This window comes from Sinohyriopsis cumingii, chromosome 1, assembly GCF_028554795.1.
Source record: "Sinohyriopsis cumingii isolate HCF-2022 chromosome 1, ASM2855479v2, whole genome shotgun sequence".
Classification (NCBI taxonomy): domain Eukaryota; kingdom Metazoa; phylum Mollusca; class Bivalvia; order Unionida; family Unionidae; genus Sinohyriopsis; species Sinohyriopsis cumingii.
In genome coordinates, this window is record NC_142961.1 from 4,315,468 (window position 1) to 4,337,180 (window position 21,713).

Below are 21,713 nucleotides of genomic sequence, written 5' to 3' on the forward strand. Positions count from 1 at the left end.
CATTGATTTTGATAACCATGAGGTTATCATCACAATTAACATCGATTTTGCCTAGCCATGAGTGTTATATCCCAATTACCATCGATTTTGCCAATCCATGAGTGTTATATCCCAATTACCATTGATTTTGATAACTATGAGGTTATCATCACAATTAACATCGATTTTGCCTAGCCATGAGTGCTATTATCCTAATAACCATCGATTTTGCCTAGTCATAAGTGTTATATCCCAAGTACCATTGATTTTGATAACCATGAGTGTTATATCCCAATTACCATCGATTTTGCCTAGCCATGAATGTTATTATCCCAATTACCATTGATTTTGCCTAGTCATGAGTGTTATATCCCAATTACCATCGATTTTGATAACCATGAGTGTTATATCCCAATTACCATTGATTTTGCCTAGTCATGAGCATTATATCCCAATTACCATCAATTCTGCTAACCATGCATGAGTGTTATATCCCAATTACCATCAATTTTGCCTTGCCATGGGCTTTATATACCAATTACCACAAGCCAAGTCAAAAGTAAACAACACAGACCCTGATTTGCCATCATATAATGCACCAGAAGACTAAGATCTATGTGTATTCTACTAATTAATCCCAAGAAATTTCACAGATTCAATCTGATGGTGCATTATATGACATGTATAAGGAAATAATGGTCTTATCATGAATTCCTCTGTGGCCAAGTCAAATGACGATCTTGATGCAAAACAGGGTTATTACCATTTAAAAAAATGTTTAATCCAAAACTGGCAAGACAAATAAAGGCAAACAGTTTGGTTCCTGTATCCCACCTTGTGCAACATTTATAGAATGCAAGACACAAAACTATTTCTATTTACATGTTTGTCAACATCCAAGTGAGTTTTCATTATATTGTAGACTTTCTTTAAAAAATGTTAATTTAACATTGGATCACTTTACTATACCTACCTCTTCTAGATGTGCCCCTTTGATTATAACATTAGCCCCGTATTTTCTACAGGACTGGATTTTCATGAGGGGGGCTATGACAGGCATCACCACTGTGATAGGAATGCCCAGGTCCTGACCATGATATGACAATGCCAAGGCATGGTTCCCTGCACTGGCTGCAATCACTCCAATCTTTTGCTTTTCCTGAAGAACAAACATACATACAGTTTGTGGAATATGAAACTTCATTAGAAAACAGTCTGTTAAATGCTAAAAGTGTAGAATGAACAGTTCATTATATATGTCACCAATCTTCGACAGTTCTGTCATACTTTCCTGGTGAGGAAAAGTGTAATCCAAGTGGACAAAAAGAGTAATCCGTGCAGAAAAAGAGTAATCCATATATAACATGATAAAAGTTCAATGAGCATATGTACAAAATTATTTATTTACCCCTTCTGGACTTTTAACATCAATTACTGCTTCAAGATTTCGTACATAACGCCTTGAGCTTTAAAACACAACAGACTCTCATATTGCATTTCAAAACACTTTGTACCAGCTGAGACTATGAATGTTTTGCACACCAGTAGAGCACTAAGTGCTAGGTTACAGAACCTGGATCTGAATTCAGTTTTATTTTTGTTAACAATACTGAACAATCTCTCACAGTCAGCATTAGAATGGTAAAGAACCAATATTCCTTTCATAACCTGACAAAGAAGAGTGCCAACTTGAGTTCTCCTTCTAATTTATCATCAACCTTTCCTACAGCATGGTGCATCATAGGACTGAGACAACCTGATATGTACAATGATGGAGACATTTTAGAATACAACTTCTCTATGAATTCCAGTCATCACATGCATTATCAGCTGAAAACCCCATACAGTTCTGCCAACTTATGTTTATTCAAAGCATTATCAAGCAAATAAAAAAAATGTTTTCTCCAGTGGAATCTACTCTTAATTCTGGTAGTGAAAGAAGAGCACTCTGACTTTGCCCTTTTTGTTGTCAAAGTCTCTTACACAGACTGGGTACAACTTTTTGTCATAATCACTACTATTGTCTGTTGCACTACTAAATGGCCCAATTTTCATGGCTTCTGCAATTTTAAGTGAAGTATCTTCTGCTAAACATCTAACAATATTAGATGATTTTGTTCTTGCACATGCATATTTTCTGCAATTTAGGAATCGGGAAACATCCGTTTGAACAAAGGACCAATGTAGTCTTCTACCACTAGGGGTAGTCTGTGTTCTATTAAGAACTCGGTAGATAACGCCTCTGCATTTATAAAATTTGTGTCCACAATTAGGTTCTGCTGTAAAAAAAAAGATACCTTAGTATTGGAGTTAGTAAAACGAGCTAATTCAAGGTTTCCTTGTTTTACCACCATGACCAATATTAAAATCCTTTCCACGCAGCATGCAAGGGGCATGAAGATCCCTAGAATGGAATGCTGCAATGGAACACTGTATTGTGTAATTCATGTATTCATCTCTGAATCAGTTTTTCATCTTTTCCTAATCCATCAATGAAATGTACCAGATATGAATCAGTCATTCTGTTATGTAGGCATGACTAGAACATGGCTGTCATTCTGTAGGTAGGCATGACAAGAACATGGCAGTCACTCTGTTATATAGGCATGATTAGAACATGGTTGTCACTGTTATGAAGGCATGATTAGAACATGGCTGTCACTGTCATATAGGCATGATTAGAACATGGCTGTCACTGTTATACAGGCATGATTAGAACATGCTGTCACTGTTATACAGGCATGATTAGAACATGGCTGTCACTGTTATGAAGGCATGATTAGAACATGGCTGTCACTGTCATATAGGCATGATTCGAACATGGCTGTCATTGTTATGAAGGCATGATTAGAACATGGCTGTCACTGTCATATAGGCATGATTAAAACATGGCTGTCACAGCTATGAAGGCATGACTAGAACATGGCTGTCACTATTATACAGGCATGACTAGAACATGGCTGTCATTCTGGATGTAGGCATGACTAGAAAATGGCTGTCACTCTGTTATGTAGGCACAATTAGAACATGGCAGTCACTCTGTTATACAGGCATGACTAGAACATGGCTGTCACTCTGTTATATAGGCATGATTAGAACATGGCTGTCACTCTGTTATGAAGGCATGACCAGAAAATGGCCATCATTCTGTTAGGTAGGCATGACTAGAACATGGCTGTCATTATGTTATATAGGCATGATTAGAAAGAATATGGCTGTCATTCTGTATGTAAGCATGACTAGAACATGGCTGTCATTCTGTTATGTAGGCGTGATTAGACCATGGCTGTCATTCTGTTATGTAGGCATGACTAGACCATGGCTGTCATTCTGTATGTAGCCATGACTAAAACATGGCTGTCACTGTTAGGTAGGCGTGACTAAAACATGGCTGTCACTGTTAAGAAGGCATGACTAGAAAATAGGCATGATTAGAACATGGCTGTCACTCTGTTATATAGGCATGATTAGAACATGGCTGTCACTGTTATGAAGGCATGACTAGAACATGGCTGTCACTCTGTCATGAAGGCATGACCAGAAAATGGCTGTCATTCTGTATGTAGGCATGACTAGAACATGCTAGTCATTCTGTATCTAGGCATGACAAGAACACGGTTGTTGCTCTGTTTTGTAGGCATGATTAGAACATGGCTGTCACTGTTATGAAGGCATGATTAGAACATGGCTGTCACTCTGTTATATAGGCATGATTAGAACATGGATGTCACTGTTATGAAGGCATGACTAGAACATGGCTGTTGTTCTGTATGTAGGCATGACTAGAAAATGGCTGTCACTCTGTTATGTAGGCATGATTAGAACATGGCTGTCACTCTGTTATACAGGCATGACTAGAACATGGCTGTCACTCTGTTATGTAGGCATGATTAGAACATGGCTGTCACTCTGTTATACAGGCATGACTAGAACATGGCTGTCATGCTGTTATGTGACATGATTAGAACATGGCTGTCATTCTGTATGTATGCATGACTAGAACATGGCTGTCATTCTGTATGTAGGCTTGACTGGAACATAGCTGTCAGGTAGACATGACTAGAACATGGCTGTCATTCTGTTATATAGGCATGATTAGAACATGGCTGTCATTCTGTATGTAGGCATGATTAGAACATGGCTGTCATGCTGTTATGAAGGCATGATTAGAACATGGTTGTCATTCTGTATGTATGCATGACTAGAACATGGCTGTCATTCTGTTAGGCAGGCATGACTAGAACATAGCTGTCATGCTGTTATGTAGGCATGACTAGAACATGGCTGTCACTGTTATATAGGCATGATTAGAACATGGTTGTCATTCTGTATGTAGGCATGACTAGAACATGGCTGTCATTCTGTTAGGCAGGCATGACTAGAACATGGCTGTCATTCTGTTAGGCAGGCATGACTAGAACATGGCTATTATTCTATATGTAGACATGACTAGAACATGGCTGTCACTCTTATGAAGGCATGACTAGAATGTGGCTGTCATTTTATATGTAGGCATGACTAGAACATAGCTGTCATTCTAATATGTAGGAATGACTAGAACACAGCTGTCATGCTGTTATATAGGCATTACTAGAACATGGCTGTCATGCTGTTATACATAGCTGCCAACCCTCCAGGCTCACAATTAGTGAAAATGGTGGGAAAATTAGTGCATTTTTACATGAATTCGTGATGTGATCTTCGAGTCTGGGAATATTTGTCGGAACAAATGTTTAGCATGGTCTCCAGCTAATAAAGGTTGACTTGTGTTCAACAAGAAAACTCAAAAACTATGCTTCAACTTAGGTAGCTTGTAGGTCTTCCATCAAAGCTGAAATCTGCTGTGAGTCCTTAATTTTCACAACCTCTATGTGCTTTTTGCTACCAATGTGCTTCCTCACAATGTACAATCAGTACAAAACGTAGGTGTTACTCTGGTCAGTACTCTCACATTGCACCAACATGTCATGAACATATGCAAGGCTGCATATCTTGAGTTGAGATGCATCAGCTCAATTCGCAAATATCTTTCAATTGATGTGTTCATTAGTACTTTCAAGACTGGACTATTGTAACTCAATTCTGTCTGGTTCATCTCAATATCTGCTCCAGAAACTTCAAAAAGTTCAAAACACAGCTGCTCAGATCATATTTAGAGTACCAAGATCAGAGCACACCTCCCCGCTGTTCTGTACCCTACATTGGCTATCCATTCAATCCAAAATCAAAAACAAAATTTGTTCTCTGTGCTACATTTCACTGTCGGACTCTAGTCCAACATACCTATCTGACCTCACCCATGTTTACACACCAGTAAGATACTTACACTCCTCTTCTGACGATCATATACTCATTATTCCCACTATGAAAACAAAGTCCTATGGACAGCATTCTTTTGCATACCAGGTCCCAGCAATGTGGAATGAATTGCCCACTGAACTTTGACACAAAGACACAGTAATCCCAATCAAGAGTGCTCTCAAAACTCACTTATTTAGACTGCAAGAACAAACTTAAAGACCTAATAATGATTCCTATCTTAAAAATTATCAGCATGTCTTTTTTGTTTTCTAATTTCATGGTGTTTGTTTTTGTAATCATATCATTATATGTTTTTTATCTTATAGGTGTTGTCTAATGTTGTAAAGCACTTAGAGCTTCTAAAGATTAGGCGCTATCCAAAGTCCTCATTATTATTATCCTCTCTGCCACCATGCCCACTGCTAAAATTTGTAAAAACACTGCATGCAAAAAGCAGGATGTATCTCGGTGTTTGATGGCAGAATGCAAGGCCAATTTTTGGTATATTCCAAACTAAACTTCACTTTTGTGCAATACATTTCTTTTTCCTTGTTAGTGAAGACATTTTCAAGATGAGGTGCCAAATGGTAATTCAAAAAAAAATTGTCTCTACTTGGGGTCATTGTGTCCCAGACAGAAAGCTGTCTAACTTCATAACTGTAGCTCAATTCTTTCCATTACATCCTCAGAATTTAGTGCAATTATCTGAGGTGCAAAGTTATTTCACATACATTGATTCTCGTGTTTTTGTTGTAGTGATCCTGACCGTTGACATTTTCACTCCCCAATCAACAGTCTTCTTTCTTGCTCCATGTGTTAGCAATCCACAAAATTTGGTAATGTGCAAGGAAATGAATTTACTATGCAAACATTTTTATTCCAGTCACAGACTCCTTGACATTCAGCCCAAACAATTTGCTGTAGGTTATTAGGCTAATTTATTTTTGGCTTCTTTCTTACCAATGGTGACCATCTTGGTTGGTGAATATCATATCTGAAGGTGTAATAGCATCATTTATATAAACTTGATCTATTTTGCTAATGATGGCCATATGTGAAGGTATATTACCATCATTTATAAACCTGATGGTCTATTTTGGTAATGATGACCATATCGGAGGATGTATTACCATCATTTATAAACTTAATGATCTATTTTGGTAATGATTTATGTCAATTTTAGGTCTTTGTTCCAGGATGCTTTAAAATCTATTTTGTAGTTTTAAAGGTTTTTCTATTTTTAGTAACAGCAGTCATACTTGATGGTTGATCTGCATTATTTGTTGTTGTTGTTGATGTTCTAGGGTTTAACGCCATTTTTCAGCACAAGATAGGCTATACATGGCGGCCAGTATAACTGGTGGAGGAAGAACCCTGGAAAACCCAGGGAAGAACCACCGACCCACAAGAAGCTACTGGCAGGCTTTCCCACATACCTACGCTAGCCGAGCCTTGGACTCGAACCCACGCAGACAGAGGTGAGATGACAGTGATCCAGAACGGTGAGCGCTATAGACCACTCGGCCACTCGGGGCCCCTGCATTATTTGTATAAACTTCAAAAGTCGTCACACCAAAGAGCTCGAAAAATCTTATAACCTGATACCCAGGGCCCCTGTAAGTTTAGAAAAGGCCCATTCTGTATTCTAAATGAAGTGCTCATCGGGCTTGTCAAACAAAGATTCTCATTTGCCTGAGGAAACATTGATCACATTAATGATATGTGTAGATGTATTTTCACCTGCCGTAATATGGTACAATCTAAATCAGATCACCACTGTCCTACATTAAATTGAGATCTGATTTTAATCAAACTGAAGCATGATGTGTCATGCTAAAAATATAATTTTGTATTTCCAAACAATAATAAAATAGAGAAAATTTTGGACAAGAGGAAATTGGAGTCCAGGCTTGTGGAATTTCAGTTAGGGCTTGTAGGTTTAAGTCACCAGCCCTGGGCCTGTTTCTCAAAAAAATTTCTTTGAGCATTTTACAAGGATGCTATATCCCAAGTCTGGTTGAAATTGGTGCTGCAGTTTTTTTAAAAACTTGAAAACAGCAACTGCTGATGGTTGCCAGATGACGGATTATAAATGAATTGCCACATCATACTTTACAGGTAGATGTCCCATCATACTTTACAGGTAGATGTCCCATCATACTTTACAGGTAGATGTTACAGAATACGTGAACAAATGTAATTTATATCATATATATACAATATTCATTTTAGCAAGAACAATTTGGAGACAATGATCTGGCTGACACAATGCTTAACACAATGATCTGGCTGACACACTGATCTGGCTTAACACAATGATCTGGCTGACACACTGATCTGGCTAACACAATGATCTCGCTGACACAATGATCTGGCTAACATAATGATCTGGCTGACACACTGATCTGGCTTAACACAATGATCTGGCTGAGCCAATGATCTTTAAAGTATTCAATACTGTTTCATAAATCTGTCACCACATGGCATAAAGTAGCAAACTTGATATCATCATTGCCTGCATAATAACTGGAATGTTGCTCAACAAAAATAAATTTATAATTTATAATTTATAAATTACTATGATATCAAATGTATGAACATGCATATATATGACAGCATATAATAGACTGATATAATGATATGACAGCATATAACAGACTAATATAATGACAGCATATAATAGACTAATATAATATGACAGCATATAACAGACTAATATAATGATATGACAGCATATAATAGACTAATATAATGATATGACAGCATATAATAGACTAATATAATGATATGACAGCATATAATAGACTAATATAATGTCCACTATAATTCTTAATGACATAACATCATGGCATTGAGGAATATGAACTATTTGTCTGCCATGCCAAGTGAATGTGGACTGAAGTTTCATTTGCTGGTTTAAGAGAACTTTAAACATATTACTGGCTATATCATGCCAAGATAATAGGAGATCAGTGCCAAGATAACAGATCAGTGCCATGATAATATGAGATCAGTGCCATGATAATAGGAGATCAGTGCCGAGAAGACACAACAAGGCAGCTTGGATTGCAAATCCAATGGTAATACACAAATGAGAAATAGTGAAATGGTATCTTTGTACCGAATTTGTAATTAGCTTGAAACAAATCCAGTTTCAAGCAAGTGCCACCCATTTCCCCTCAAAACCTATATGTATATTTTAAATAAAACTTACTGGTGTCAACATCAGTGCCACCCCTCAAAACCTGTATGTATATTATAAATAAAACTTACTGGTGTCAACATCAGCAGTGTGTATCCTCAAAACCTGTATGTATATTATAAATAAAACTTACTGGTGTCAACATCAGTGCCACCCCTCAAAACCTGTATGCATATTTTAAATAAAACTTACTGGTGTCAACATCATCAGTGTGTATCCTCAAAACCTGTATGTATATTATAAATAAAACTTACTGGTGTCAACATCAGCAGTGTGTATCCTCAAAACCTGTATATTTTAAATAAAACTTACTGGTGTCAACATCATCAGTGTGTATCCTCAAAACCTGTATGTATATTATAAATAAAACTTACTGGTGTCAACATCATCAGTGTGTATCCTCAAAACCTGTATATTTTAAATAAAACTTACTGGTGTCAACCTCATCAGTGCCACCCATTTGCCCTCAAAACCTGTATGTATATTATAAATAAAACTTACTGGTGTCAACATCAGTGCCACCCCTCAAAACCTGTATGCATATTTTAAATAAAACTTACTGGTGTCAACATCAGCAGTGTGTATCCTCAAAACCTGTATGTATATTATAAATAAAACTTACTGGTGTCAACATCATCAGTGTGTATCCTCAAAACCTGTATATTTTAAATAAAACTTACTGGTGTCAACATCATCAGTGCCACCCCTCAAAACCTGTATATTTTAAATAAAACTTACTGGTGTCAACATCATCAGTGCCACCCATTTCCCCTCAAAACCTGTATGTATATTATAAATAAAACTTACTGGTGTCAAAATCATCAGTGCCACCCCTCAAAACCTGTATATTTTAAATAAAACTTACTGGTGTCAACATCATCAGTGCCACCCATTTCCCCTCAAAACCTGTATGTATATTATAAATAAAACTTACTGGTGTCAAAATCATCAGTGCCACCCCTAAAAACCTGTATATTTTAAATAAAACTTACTGGTGTCAACATCAGCAGTGTGTATCCTCAAAACCTGTATGTATATTATAAATAAAACTTACTGGTGTCAAAATCATCAGTGCCACCCCTCAAAACCTGTATATTTTAAATAAAACTTAATGGTGTCAACATCATCAGTGCCACCCATTTCCCCTCAAAACCTGTATGTATATTATAAATAAAACTTACTGGTGTCAAAATCATCAGTGCCACCCCTCAAAACCTGTATATTTTAAATAAAACTTACTGGTGTCAACATCATCAGTGTGTATCCTCAAAACCTGTATGTATATTATAAATAAAACTTACTGGTGTCAACATCAGCAGTGTGTATCCTCAAAACCTGTATGTATATTATAAATAAAACTTACTGGTGTCAACATCATCAGTGTGTATCCTCAAAACCTGTATGTATATTATAAATAAAACTTACTGGTGTCAACATCAGCAGTGTGTATCCTCAAAACCTGTATGTATATTATAAATAAAACTTACTGGTGTCAACATCATCAGTGTGTATCCTCAAAACCTGTATGTATATTTTAAATAAAACTTACTGGTGTCAACATCATCAGTGTGTATCCTCAAAACCTGTATATTTTAAATAAAACTTACTGGTGTCAACATCATCAGTGTGTATCCTCAAAACCTGTATGTATATTTTAAATAAAACTTACTGGTGTCAACATCAGCAGTGCCACCCCTCAAAACCTGTATATTTTAAATAAAACTTACTGGTGTCAACATCAGCAGTGTGTATCCTCAAAACCTGTATGTATATTATAAATAAAACTTACTGGTGTCAACATCATCAGTGTGTATCCTCAAAACCTGTATGTATATTTTAAATAAAACTTACTGGTGTCAACATCAGCAGTGCCACCCCTCAAAACCTGTATATTTTAAATAAAACTTACTAGTGTCAACATCAGCAGTGTGTATCCTCAAAACCTGTATGTATATTATAAATAAAACTTACTGGTGTCAACATCATCAGTGCCACCCCTCAAAACCTGTATATTTTAAATAAAACTTAGTGGTGTTAACATCATCAGTGTGTATCCTCAAAACATATATGTACATTTTAAATAAAACAACATCATTAGTGCCACCCCTCAAAACCTGTATGTATATTTTAAATAAAACTTACTGGTGTCAACATCATCAGTGTGTATCTTGCTCCTCTTTCTTTGAAACTGAAAAAAATTCCAATTAAATCAGAGTTAGCCGTGAAGTAACAACATCCTCATGGTTTTCTCATTCATTTATTCACATGTCTCTGAGCTCCACCCACATTTTGTATTTTATGGGTAAATCTGTGTCGAGAGTTCACCTAAAAGTTCCAAGATCTCAGTCTAAACCAAACATAAGCAAATTCTCATATCTGTATATGCTATTTTAAGAAAGATCAATCAATCAAATATAAAATAATTTTCAAATCTCTGAAATATGGCCTGCATACTGTTTAAGTACTCTAGCTACCCCGTCAATGTGATGTTAATAATACATGACATTATATGCACACACTAAACGGCAGATTGTATTTTCATACAAATTAAGTACTCCAGCTACCCCCATCAATGTAATGTTGATAATGCATGATATTACATGCACACACTAAAGGGCAGATCATATTTTCATACAAATGAAGTACTCTAGCTACCCCCTCAATGTAATGTTGATAATACATGACATTTCATGCACAAACTAAAGGGCAGATCATATTTTCATACAAATGAAATATCCTAACTACTCCCTCAATGTGATGTTGACAATACATGACATTACATGCACAAACTAAAGAGAAGATCGTATTTTCATACATTTTCTTCTATGACAAGCAAGCATATAATAATAATTTAAACAGGGCTTGTCTAAATCTGGATATGTACAGGATATTTGCTGGTTTCAACTGAGTCAAAAATTCCGTGTTTTTCATGAGTAGCAAAGTCATACTAGTTTTCACCCACACGATGAAACATATTTGTTATTCACTCAGAAGAAGCAAATTTTGTTATTTTAAGCTTAACAGACAAAAAGTGGAATGACAACAAGTCAACTCTTCATAGATGCAATCACATATTACTAATATTACCTGATTATCTGGGGCCCAGAGTGGCTGAGTGGTCTAAAGCACTCTCCGTTATGGATCACTGGCATCATACCTGTCTGCGTGGGTTCGAGTTTAAGATTCGGCCAATGTGGGTACATGAGAAACCTTGCCAGTAGCTTCTAGAGGGTTGGTGATTCCTTCCGGGGATTTCCCGGGTTCTTCCTCCACCAATAATACTGGCCACCATGTATAGCTTATTGTGTGCTGAAAAATGGCATTAAACCCTACACCAACAACAACCTGATTATCTAACTGGAAGAAAGTAAGTGTGAAAGAAAATGATCAAAAAGTTTGGAGTTACCTTCCAGTAAACTGGAGGAATTCTTTCTTAAAGTATATATCCATATTGAACAGTTGCGACATCTGAGATTTCTGTAAAACAAAACAAAATGGTTTAGTTCACAGTCATATTACATGCACGCAATAATAAAATAACATTTCCTTCAATTCTGATCAATTCCATCGAGAACCCAAATTCTTCCACTGACCTGACACATAATTTTATTCCAATAAAGCTTTTTAAATACTAATCAAAACTTTTTCAGCTGGTCACCTCTTTAAAATGAATAATCTGTTTTGTCCCAACAGAGTCCACTTTGTTAAAATAACTATCATATTATCAGAGATCCTTTTACAAAATACATTCAAAAGTGATGAACATGTATATGATTAGAATTCTGTAAATCATGATGTAAGATTTTGTAGACATATACAGTAGTAAGTCCTTACCTTTTAAGCAAAAATGGATTTCTCTGCCAATATTACGTTAATCCAAATGATATCTAATTTTGTCATTAATGATATTAAATGTCTTCCTCTTCATTCAGATCATCAAAATTGCAGCAGGCATACTTGTGTGAAAAAAGAGACAACACCTTGTTAATAATTCTCCTTGTTGAGTACAAACAAGTCATTTAATTTTTCATTACCACAACACTGAACAGATGATTGAAATGAGTCAACCTGAGCTATCAGTAATGGCTGCATCACTACAATCTGCTTAACAGGGCCTAAACAGAACCTGTGCTGAGAAACCAAAGCAAAGAAAAGATGGCCATTCAGGGCCCAGAACAACTCTAAATGATGACACGGAGAACTCAAGTCTTATCTGTACAAAGATTCAGGCTAATACTTGTTGATACCTTGGTAAAGCAATGTAACAAAATAAAAGTAAGAAGGACAGACTGTAAGGAGCCACTACTCCTGTAAATAAAATTGTAGAATGCAATATCCAACTTTGTTATAAATCTTTTGCTGTTATTTTTTGTGTGCTATAATTTCTAAGTTTGTAAGTATTTTGGTCTCATAGCTGATAAAAAAACAGGACAAACAGTATAAATATGGTACTGAGAGTAGTCAGTGAGGAATGAGAATTAACAATATCAAATTACTGTCTAAAGAAATAATAATCATTACATCAATCAGAAACTTCTTATAACTGATTATCAGATTTTTGTTCTGACCTTATCCATTTATTACATGAACATTTAATCCTATACACTTGCCCTGGCATTTGGTACTGCTGTTCAATCCTTATTTCCATATCACACACAGATTCAAACCATTTATAGTCTGATAACACAAACCCATTTGTTTGTACCCCCCCTACGGATTTCAAAAAAGAGAATGTTTAACGTGATAAAAAGTGCACAGAACAAAGTCAAATGAATCACTGATTTATAATTTCTAACCTGACTGTGACCAGAATGGCACTAATGCTGGCATCCCCTGCACCATTTCATGCTTAACGGACTTTCCATACTACACGATGCCATAATGCGTACACTATAGGCTAGTTTATTTCCATCAGACAACATAATGACGTAGTTCATCCTGTTCAGCAAATGCTGAATAATTGCGTAAATTATATAATGTTGAGAGTTTGGAATTATATCCCTCTGCATACATGAACATAGAAATTAAACCGCTTGCTAAATCCACATAAAAAGCGTAGTTGTCATTTTCCTTTGCTTGATTCGACATTGTAAATATCGGAAGCAGACGACTTATGTATGTACATCTGTAGTCGTGATACACCCCTTTGCTGAAAATGGACTTGTCCAGAAACTGGAAATGGATCTGAGCATGTCCGTCTATTATACTGAAAACTTCTGTTAATGAAACGCGCGTAAGATGACGGTGTTAGGGCCACTCTTCTCAGAGTCAGGTTAGAAACTATAAATCAATGAATGAATTGACTAAGTTTCTTGCACTTTTTATCACATTAAAGGTTTCCATTATTTAAATCGGTAGGGGGTTACAAACAAACGGGTTTGTATTATCAGACTATAGGCGCCTTCTTTGATATATGTTGTTATGTATATTTAATTTTAACAGTTTGTTATTTTTATTTTTTATATTTTATTATTTCAGTATATGCTGTTGATAACGTAAAATTGTATGTTGGACTTCACTTTGTTCAAAAATAAAGTTCAATTTCTTCTTGACTTGAATCATTGATTCTTTAACAAATTCTGTGTAAAAAAAAAAAAATTAATACATAACTAAACTATTCTCTATTTGTATTAGTTTTTTATATTAGGATCATTATTAAAAGAAATAAACTAATTTATTTGGGTCTGAGTCTAGATTATTGGAACTCCCCTATAAAATATAGCTGGCCTACCTGATGCATTCCACATTCTATATTATAATTTGAGTAACAGACCTTCTAATTATAACTCAGATTTTATCTTGTAAACATCTGGAACCTTCAAGATTTAAATTTTCCATTAGGTAATAGTTTCTTTAAGAAAATGTTAATTGTGACTGGAGGTCAAGTAGATTATATAATCTTGTTACTGGTAAAATCATTTATTCATGCTGTAAGATCGCAGTAGAATAAGTTGTGTTATTGTTGTGTCCAGTAAATCATTTGGAAATAGGGAATTAAATATTTAGTGAAATTTCAAATGAGGATATATTCTTGGATTATATTACTGTAATCCAATAAAAGTATGTTCACATATCACCACTAAAGTTTATTCAGAGCTGTTATTAATAGGATTTGTGTGAGAAATTCTAGAATTATTTGGGATTTTAAATGTTCAATTTGTATTCTAGAGAAATAAATTATTTTCTGAATTTACAAATTTTGTTGCTTTTCAGGCCTTTTTATTACTTTTTCAAGACCAAGAGTCGTAACAATATTTTTGGGGAGGGTGAATGAAACTTTTATAAATCCAGTTCATTTTGAATTTCATTCACAGAGTAAAGATAAAAATAATTAAAAGCATAAAATGGGGGTAAATAATAACGACAAAACCTCATTCATGATTTGTACTGAGTCAGGGAAAAGAACTCAGTTGATATGGAACATGAATATGTCTCAGTCTGACCACCTCATTGCATCCCTACACTATATCATACTTGCTCATTCTGCTGACCTCAATACATAGCACCCTGGGACCCTTGCAGTCAGAGCCAAGGATAATCCCCCATCTTGGACAGCATAAACTTGACAGTTTAGGAGATGTGATACAGACTGATGGAAGGGAAGGAAGTATCATAAAATCCCCTGACTATGCATGTAACTTAACAGAAAAGTAAAATAAACTGAAACGGAAAAATTGTACAGCCACAGCTCTTACTGTGCAAGGTGTTTTCTGAATCCCATCTTTTATCTTGTATGCTGCAGCACTGACATCTTGAAAATTAATAATCTTGGGATTGTCTGGGTTGCAAAATTCATCTAAAATTGCAACACTTTGTTCTTTCCTGGCAACTTTATCTGGCGAATGCTTCGATTCATTTTCCACACCAGAGCAATCATTTTTCTTTTTTCTGTGCATCTCCTATCAATAAAGAATAGAAAAATTTAACACGAGTGCATTTGATAGACACATGACAACTGACATAAAAAGGAAAACCATGTACAGTGACAGAAATGCTCAGTTGGAAAAAATGTATATTTCAAGTTGGATGATGGCTTCCATTTCTAGAAAGGAAGTCATCCAGTGAAATTATGGATAATCAGTGTCAGTACAGTAAAATCTGTCTTGAAAGACCACCTGTCTTGAAAAACCACCTGTCCTGAACCAGATTCTCAATGCAGATTATTGATTACATAGTTTTATGAGACAACCTGTCTTGCATGACCATGATTTTCTGACAGAAAGGGTGGGCTTTTAAGACAGGTTATATTGTAATATTTAAGAAAATAAAAACTGTGTACACAATGGCAAGTTATATTCCTTCTTTCAAACTAGTCACAGCATAAAGCCAAAGAAAACAAAATTTGCAGCCATTAATGTTATAATGACATGGTATATATTACAGTTGTGAAATCTTGCATATCCATCATTTTTATCTTCTTTCTTTAGTTTTAGTAGTTTCTATTATTATTTCATTGGCTGTTATGACCAAGAGGGCATTTTTAGTAAAGTTTCTATTATTATTTAATTGGTTGTTATTATCAAGAGGGTATTTTTTAGTAAAGTTTCTATTATCATTTCCTTGGCCATTATAATCAAAAGGATATTTTTAGCGAAGTTTCTATTACTATTTCATTGGCAGTTACAATCAAGAGGGCGTTTTTAGTAAAGTTTATCTTTCTTACAAACAAGGAAGAAAACAATAGATTTCTTGAAAGTGAAAAACATTTTTTTCCATGGGATGAATTATAGCTTTGGAACAAACAGTTATCTTAGTAAGGCTAGAAATAGCCCCCATACAATCAGTAATGTTAGTAAGGCTAGAAATAGCCCCCATACAAACAGTAATCTTAGTAAGGCTAGAAATAGCCCCCATACAATCAGTAATCTTAGTAAGGCTAGAAATAGCACCCATACAAACAGTAATCTTAGTAAGGCTAGAAATAGCCCCAATACAATCAGTAATCTTAATAAGGCTAGAAATAGCCCCCATACAATCAGTAATCTTAGTAAGGCTAGAAATAGCACCCATACAAACAGTAATCTTAGTAAGGCTAGAAATAGCCCCCATACCAACAGTAATCTTAGTAAGGCTAGAAACTGGTAGAATTATTTCTCATCCTTCAAAGACCAGTTATCCACTATTGACTGTTGTTACTGTGTGATTTCTCATAATGGAAAACAATCATTTCATCACCTTTGTTCCCCAGATGCCTTGGAGCCTAACATGGGGGATAGATTTACAGTACAATATAGGCCGAAGTGTGTAAGCAAAGAAACATCACTCAATTCACTTGCCACTTCTAAACCGAGGCTATGTTCTTTGTAAGGTTTCAAGTATATGGGTACAAGTTTCTTCAATCACGGTGGTAACCTTAAAGCCTGGAGATCAGTGAAACAGAATCTGTTTTTAATATAGCCTCTGGTTTGGTGATTAGCCAAGCACCAAAACAGCATGCTGCAACACAATGGCAACAAACAGCCTTACCTCAGCTTAACTACCAGAATCATCTCCTTCACAAACATGTCACACAATAAAGTTGCCTTCATTAGTTACCTCTTGCAACATGTACGAGGGCACATCAGACCTATTCAACATCTCAGATCCACAGCTAGGCTCAATAATTACAAAACTGGTCATGATTAAAGAGTTGGAAACTTTCATTGGTTTCATAAATATAAGCATTTATAACTCTTGTTTATGAGACTAATAGTCTGACGCATAGTCTGGTCTAAATGAGGATCGAGTCACATGGCCGTATTGTACTGGGTGTGAAAGGGCCAACTGTTGTGAGAGCAATTTCAGTGTAAAGTTTCTTTAGAACATGTCAGAATATCTCTCATCTGATATTTATAGAAGAATTAGGACTCCAGAGAAGCCTATCAATAACATCTTGGTTTCATTTGATTTTTCCTGTAACAGGTATTTTCTTTACTACTGCACACACGTGTTTCAACTAGGCATATAAAGGCTTTAGTTGCTTGTGAAAATAGGGACTCAAATTGATAATTCTTAATGCTACTTTACAGGTATGGTCTGTATATGTGATCCCTCAAGGTACTATATCACTATTTTCAGTTTTCAATGAGTAAAATATCTTGCTTTTGCTTCCCTTTTCTGTATCATTGAATTCAGATTTTACTGTATGAAATTGTGAATGGTTGTTTGTTCATTTCATTTGTAACCAAGTTGTTTGCTTTTTATAAAATATTTATTTTTTCACTAAAATAGCATTTTACCTGTCAGGACAAATTAAACTGAATCCTTGATTTTTAAGACTGCTCTACAATTTAAATTCACACTGACAAAATATGTGAGCTACCGGTACATATTTTATCATTTTAATTTCCTTTTAAGAACAAAAATGTTTAATAAAATATGTTGAGTATAATGAAAACCAGATGATAAAGTGGAGAAATAATTAAGGATGGTCCATTCCATTAATCATAAAGACGACAGAATTTGCAGAATTTTACTACTTAGAATGTTACAATCCAAAATGCTATTTATATAAATCTTTGCAGGATTCTACCATTTAGAATGTCAGAATCCCAATGCTGTTTATAAAACTCTTTCCAGGATTCTACCATTTAGAATGTCAGAATTGCAAATGCCGTTTATATAACTCTTTACAGGATTCTACCATTTAGAATATCAGATTCCAAAATACTATTTATGTTACTCTTTCATGGATGTGTGGCCATCCTATGCCAGTTGTACAAAGTAATAAAATATATAATGTATAACACAAAACAGGTTGATAAACATAAAATATAAAAATGGTGTTTCTGCAGTGATAATGAAAGAGAAATGAAGATAGAGATGTTGTTTATAAGAATTGTATTAGGATCCTGTACCAAAAGCATGCAGAAACTAATTAAATTTATCCATCTTACAAAGGTGACACATTTTTTAGTTTTATAAATCAAAGATATCCAAAGTTTAATATCATGAATTCATAAATGCTCTTGGTTTACTTTATGTATGTATTACTTTGCACACAGTAAAATAAACTTCACAATCAAGTCTGCTTTCTTCACTCCAATGAAGTTGGTTCCAAATATTAATTGTTCACACACTAGGTTTCCTAAAGTCCTTGGTTTTGATACTTATTTTCACCTTTTCAGATATCTACTCCATCCATAGTGACATCTAACATTTATTTTAAAATATTACTTTAGTACTGCATGCCTACTGAATGTCAACAATATATCAAATGTCAACAAATGTCCATCACACTCTCCTTAGCATGCTTAACGTGTAAATTAATGGTCGAATTATAGTTTTGGTCCTTGAGTTTATTTTAATGATTTACAATTTAACTAAATATATCTTATAAATAAATTTAAAAATCACTATTTCTTGGATTGTAATTTCCGATTAATGTATATGTACAAAAAAAGGTAATGAAGATGCAACCATGGTTTTAAGAGTAACATATAATTTTAAATTGTGTATCACACAAAAACCATGGTATTAATAATAATGTCCACTTCTTTCATTACTGTCAGTATATTTTGTTTTGTAATTCCATAGTGCTTATTTTTGTAGATGTATATGTTTTTATGTGTTACCTAATATTGTAAAGCACACAGAACGTCTAAAGATTAGGCGTTATACCAAGTCCATATTATTATTAATATTTCCTGTAAAAATAGGGGGCACTAGATAAAGCATGAATAGCGGAGAACTCGCCCTGAGATAACTCGCCCCATGGAGAACTTGCCCTGGGAGAACTCATCCCAGGTGTTAGAAGTCGCCCCACTTCACCTGGAGAAGTCGCCCCACGGATCATATACAGTAATTCTGAGATGTCGCCACATGGTTGATAAGGCTTTGTTTATTGTTGTTTTTCTTCAACTTAATAACTTATTATGCTATATTTCGATGACGAAAATGTTTTTTTCTTCTTCTTTTCTGTCTGTTTAGTGCTAATTAAAAAATCTTGCAATTTCTTGGGTCTTCTTTAAGCGAGAATTGGTTTATTTTTGTAAAGTGATTTGACGCTGGTTTTATTTGATAAATTTAGGAGACTATAATATTTATTAATTACATGACCTATACTAGATAATGAAGGAATAGATTGTATTGTGAAAGGAATTACATCTCTATTTTACATTCTGCTGTGTTTAAAGCCTCATGTTTAGTAAGATTACGGGCTTTCTTCAGGGCAGAATCAATTATATGTGTAGGATAGTTTATATTTTGTAAATATGTTTGTAATTTATTCAACGAATTTTGTAATCGACATTCATTTGAAATAATGCGTCTGTATCTTTTGGACCGGCTATATGGTATACAGTTTTTACATGACATGGGATGACATGAAGAATATTTCCTTGATATGAATATTTGTAGAGATAGTGTTATCAATATTTTTTATTACATTTACATCTAAAAATGAAACGTGTACTAGATGCAGTATAAGTAAATTTAATCATCGGGGGGGGGGAGGAAATGATTTAGGCAATCAGTAATTTTTTTCAGTTCTTCAGCTGAATGCTTCCAGATCATAAATATGTAATCTAAAGATCTGAATCAAAGAGATGGATTAAACTTTTCATTTTGAAGAAAATCCTTTTCTAATTTACCCATGAAAGGGAAGAGTATGAAGGAGTCATATTAATACCCACTGACGTACACATTATTTGTATGTAATGCGTATTATTAAATTGAAAATAATTATTTTCCAAGATAAGTTTTATTATTTTACAAATATCTTCACTAGATAGTGTGCTATTATTAGGATTGTTATCAAGACAATATTTACATGCTTCAATACCATCTGCATGTGGAATGTTGGTATATAGTGATGTTACATCTAATGATACCAGGATTGAAATTATCAGATAGCTGTGGAATAGACCAATTTTTTAATGAAGGTAGTTGTATCTTTAATGTATGAAGGAAGTGTTTTCATTAAAGGTTGTAAAACACTATCAATAAATTTTAATAGGTTTTCAGTATATGAATTACACCCTCATATAATGGGTCGTCTTGGAAAATTTAAAGATAAATTATAGTCAGGATTTTTATGAGTTTTGAGTAATATGTAGAATGGAGGTGTACGTATGTTAAGAGGGAAAGTATCAAATTCCTCATATACGGAATTATTATTTATAGTGATCTCATTAATGCATGTTGAAATTTTTTAATTAATTTCTATTGACGGGTCTTCGATAATGTTTGTAGTATTTTTAATCATTTAATTGACGTTCAACTTCTTTAACATAATCATCTTGATTCATAATAATAAAGTACTTGACTTATCATCCTTTTTAATCACTATACTGTCTTCATTCATTAGATTATATAAGACTTAATTTCGTCCTTAGAAATATAACTACGATATTGCTTTTTATGATTACCAGTTAATATCTCTTTTGTGATCGCGTATATATAAAATTCTAAATGTGAATCACGTAAAAGATGATTTAATTCTGTTTTAAAAAGGTTATCTGGGTGACAAGTTTTGGGGTAACTTCTCCAACCAATTGGGGCGACTTCTCCAACCACTCTGGGGCGACGTCTCCAAATACGTTGGGGCGAGTTCTCCCAGGGGCGAGTTCTCCGCATAACATAAAGAAAATGAAAGGCTTCAGAAGGACATGGAACATATACAGAGTCAATTTATTCTTAAAGTTGAATGTTCACAAAACATTCATAAATAATCATATGTAAGAAATATACAAATTTCGTCATGAAATAGCATGTGGTCAAGAATTTGTTGAAAGTATCCAAGGACCAATATGAAAAATGGTGGACTGTGCATGTTAGAATGCTTCCTTTGAAATTATTTCAAAAGCTATCAAAAGATGAGTTCATTTTTTAATTCTGCACGCTCAAATTAACAAGAAAAAATCCATTTTCATATAATGTATACAGTAATTCTGAAATAATGATCCCCGTCTTGGTTTTTGTTGGTTGACCTCGACTGCAAAACAATGTATATATATCACCTGAGCAATGCTCTGCATGCTATTATTTGTTACCGATTTTCATACAATTTATACAACTGCAGTTTTAAAGGTAGATATCGCTAAATTTATGACTTACTTTACTTACAAAGGCAGTTTCCTTGTTGATTGTTATTGAACGCTGAGGCAAACTATTCACTTCTCTGCCAGTTCAAGCTCTTGTCGCTTCAGAGGATACAGTCAATCAACAACAATATCCAGTTGTCCAACTGGACCAATGGAAATCGAGGGTGTGTACAACCTTCACCTTCAGCGGCACACGTGCTACCTTTTTC

General features: G+C 34.6%; 1 protein-coding gene across 2 annotated transcripts in view; it reads right to left on the bottom strand.

Moving 5' to 3' along the window:
• The window catches only part of LOC149806332 (uncharacterized), a 79,756-nt gene extending 58,141 nt beyond the window's left edge, over positions 1-21,615 (bottom strand). The window contains exons 1-5 of one of the 2 annotated variants that reach the window (XM_089951691.1): positions 21,527-21,615; positions 15,178-15,381; positions 11,889-11,959; positions 10,625-10,670; positions 953-1,138 (exon numbers count right to left, since the gene is read on the bottom strand). In XM_089951691.1, coding sequence (XP_089807817.1) covers positions 953-1,138; positions 10,625-10,670; positions 11,889-11,959; positions 15,178-15,378 — 504 coding nt within the window. In that variant the 5' untranslated portion in view covers positions 15,379-15,381; positions 21,527-21,615. Of the gene's footprint in view, positions 1-952; positions 1,139-10,624; positions 10,671-11,888; positions 11,960-15,177; positions 15,382-21,517 lie in introns of both variants that reach the window. The other variant, XM_089951682.1, reaches the window with a different exon arrangement.
• Between the last annotated feature and the right edge of the window lie 98 nt (positions 21,616-21,713).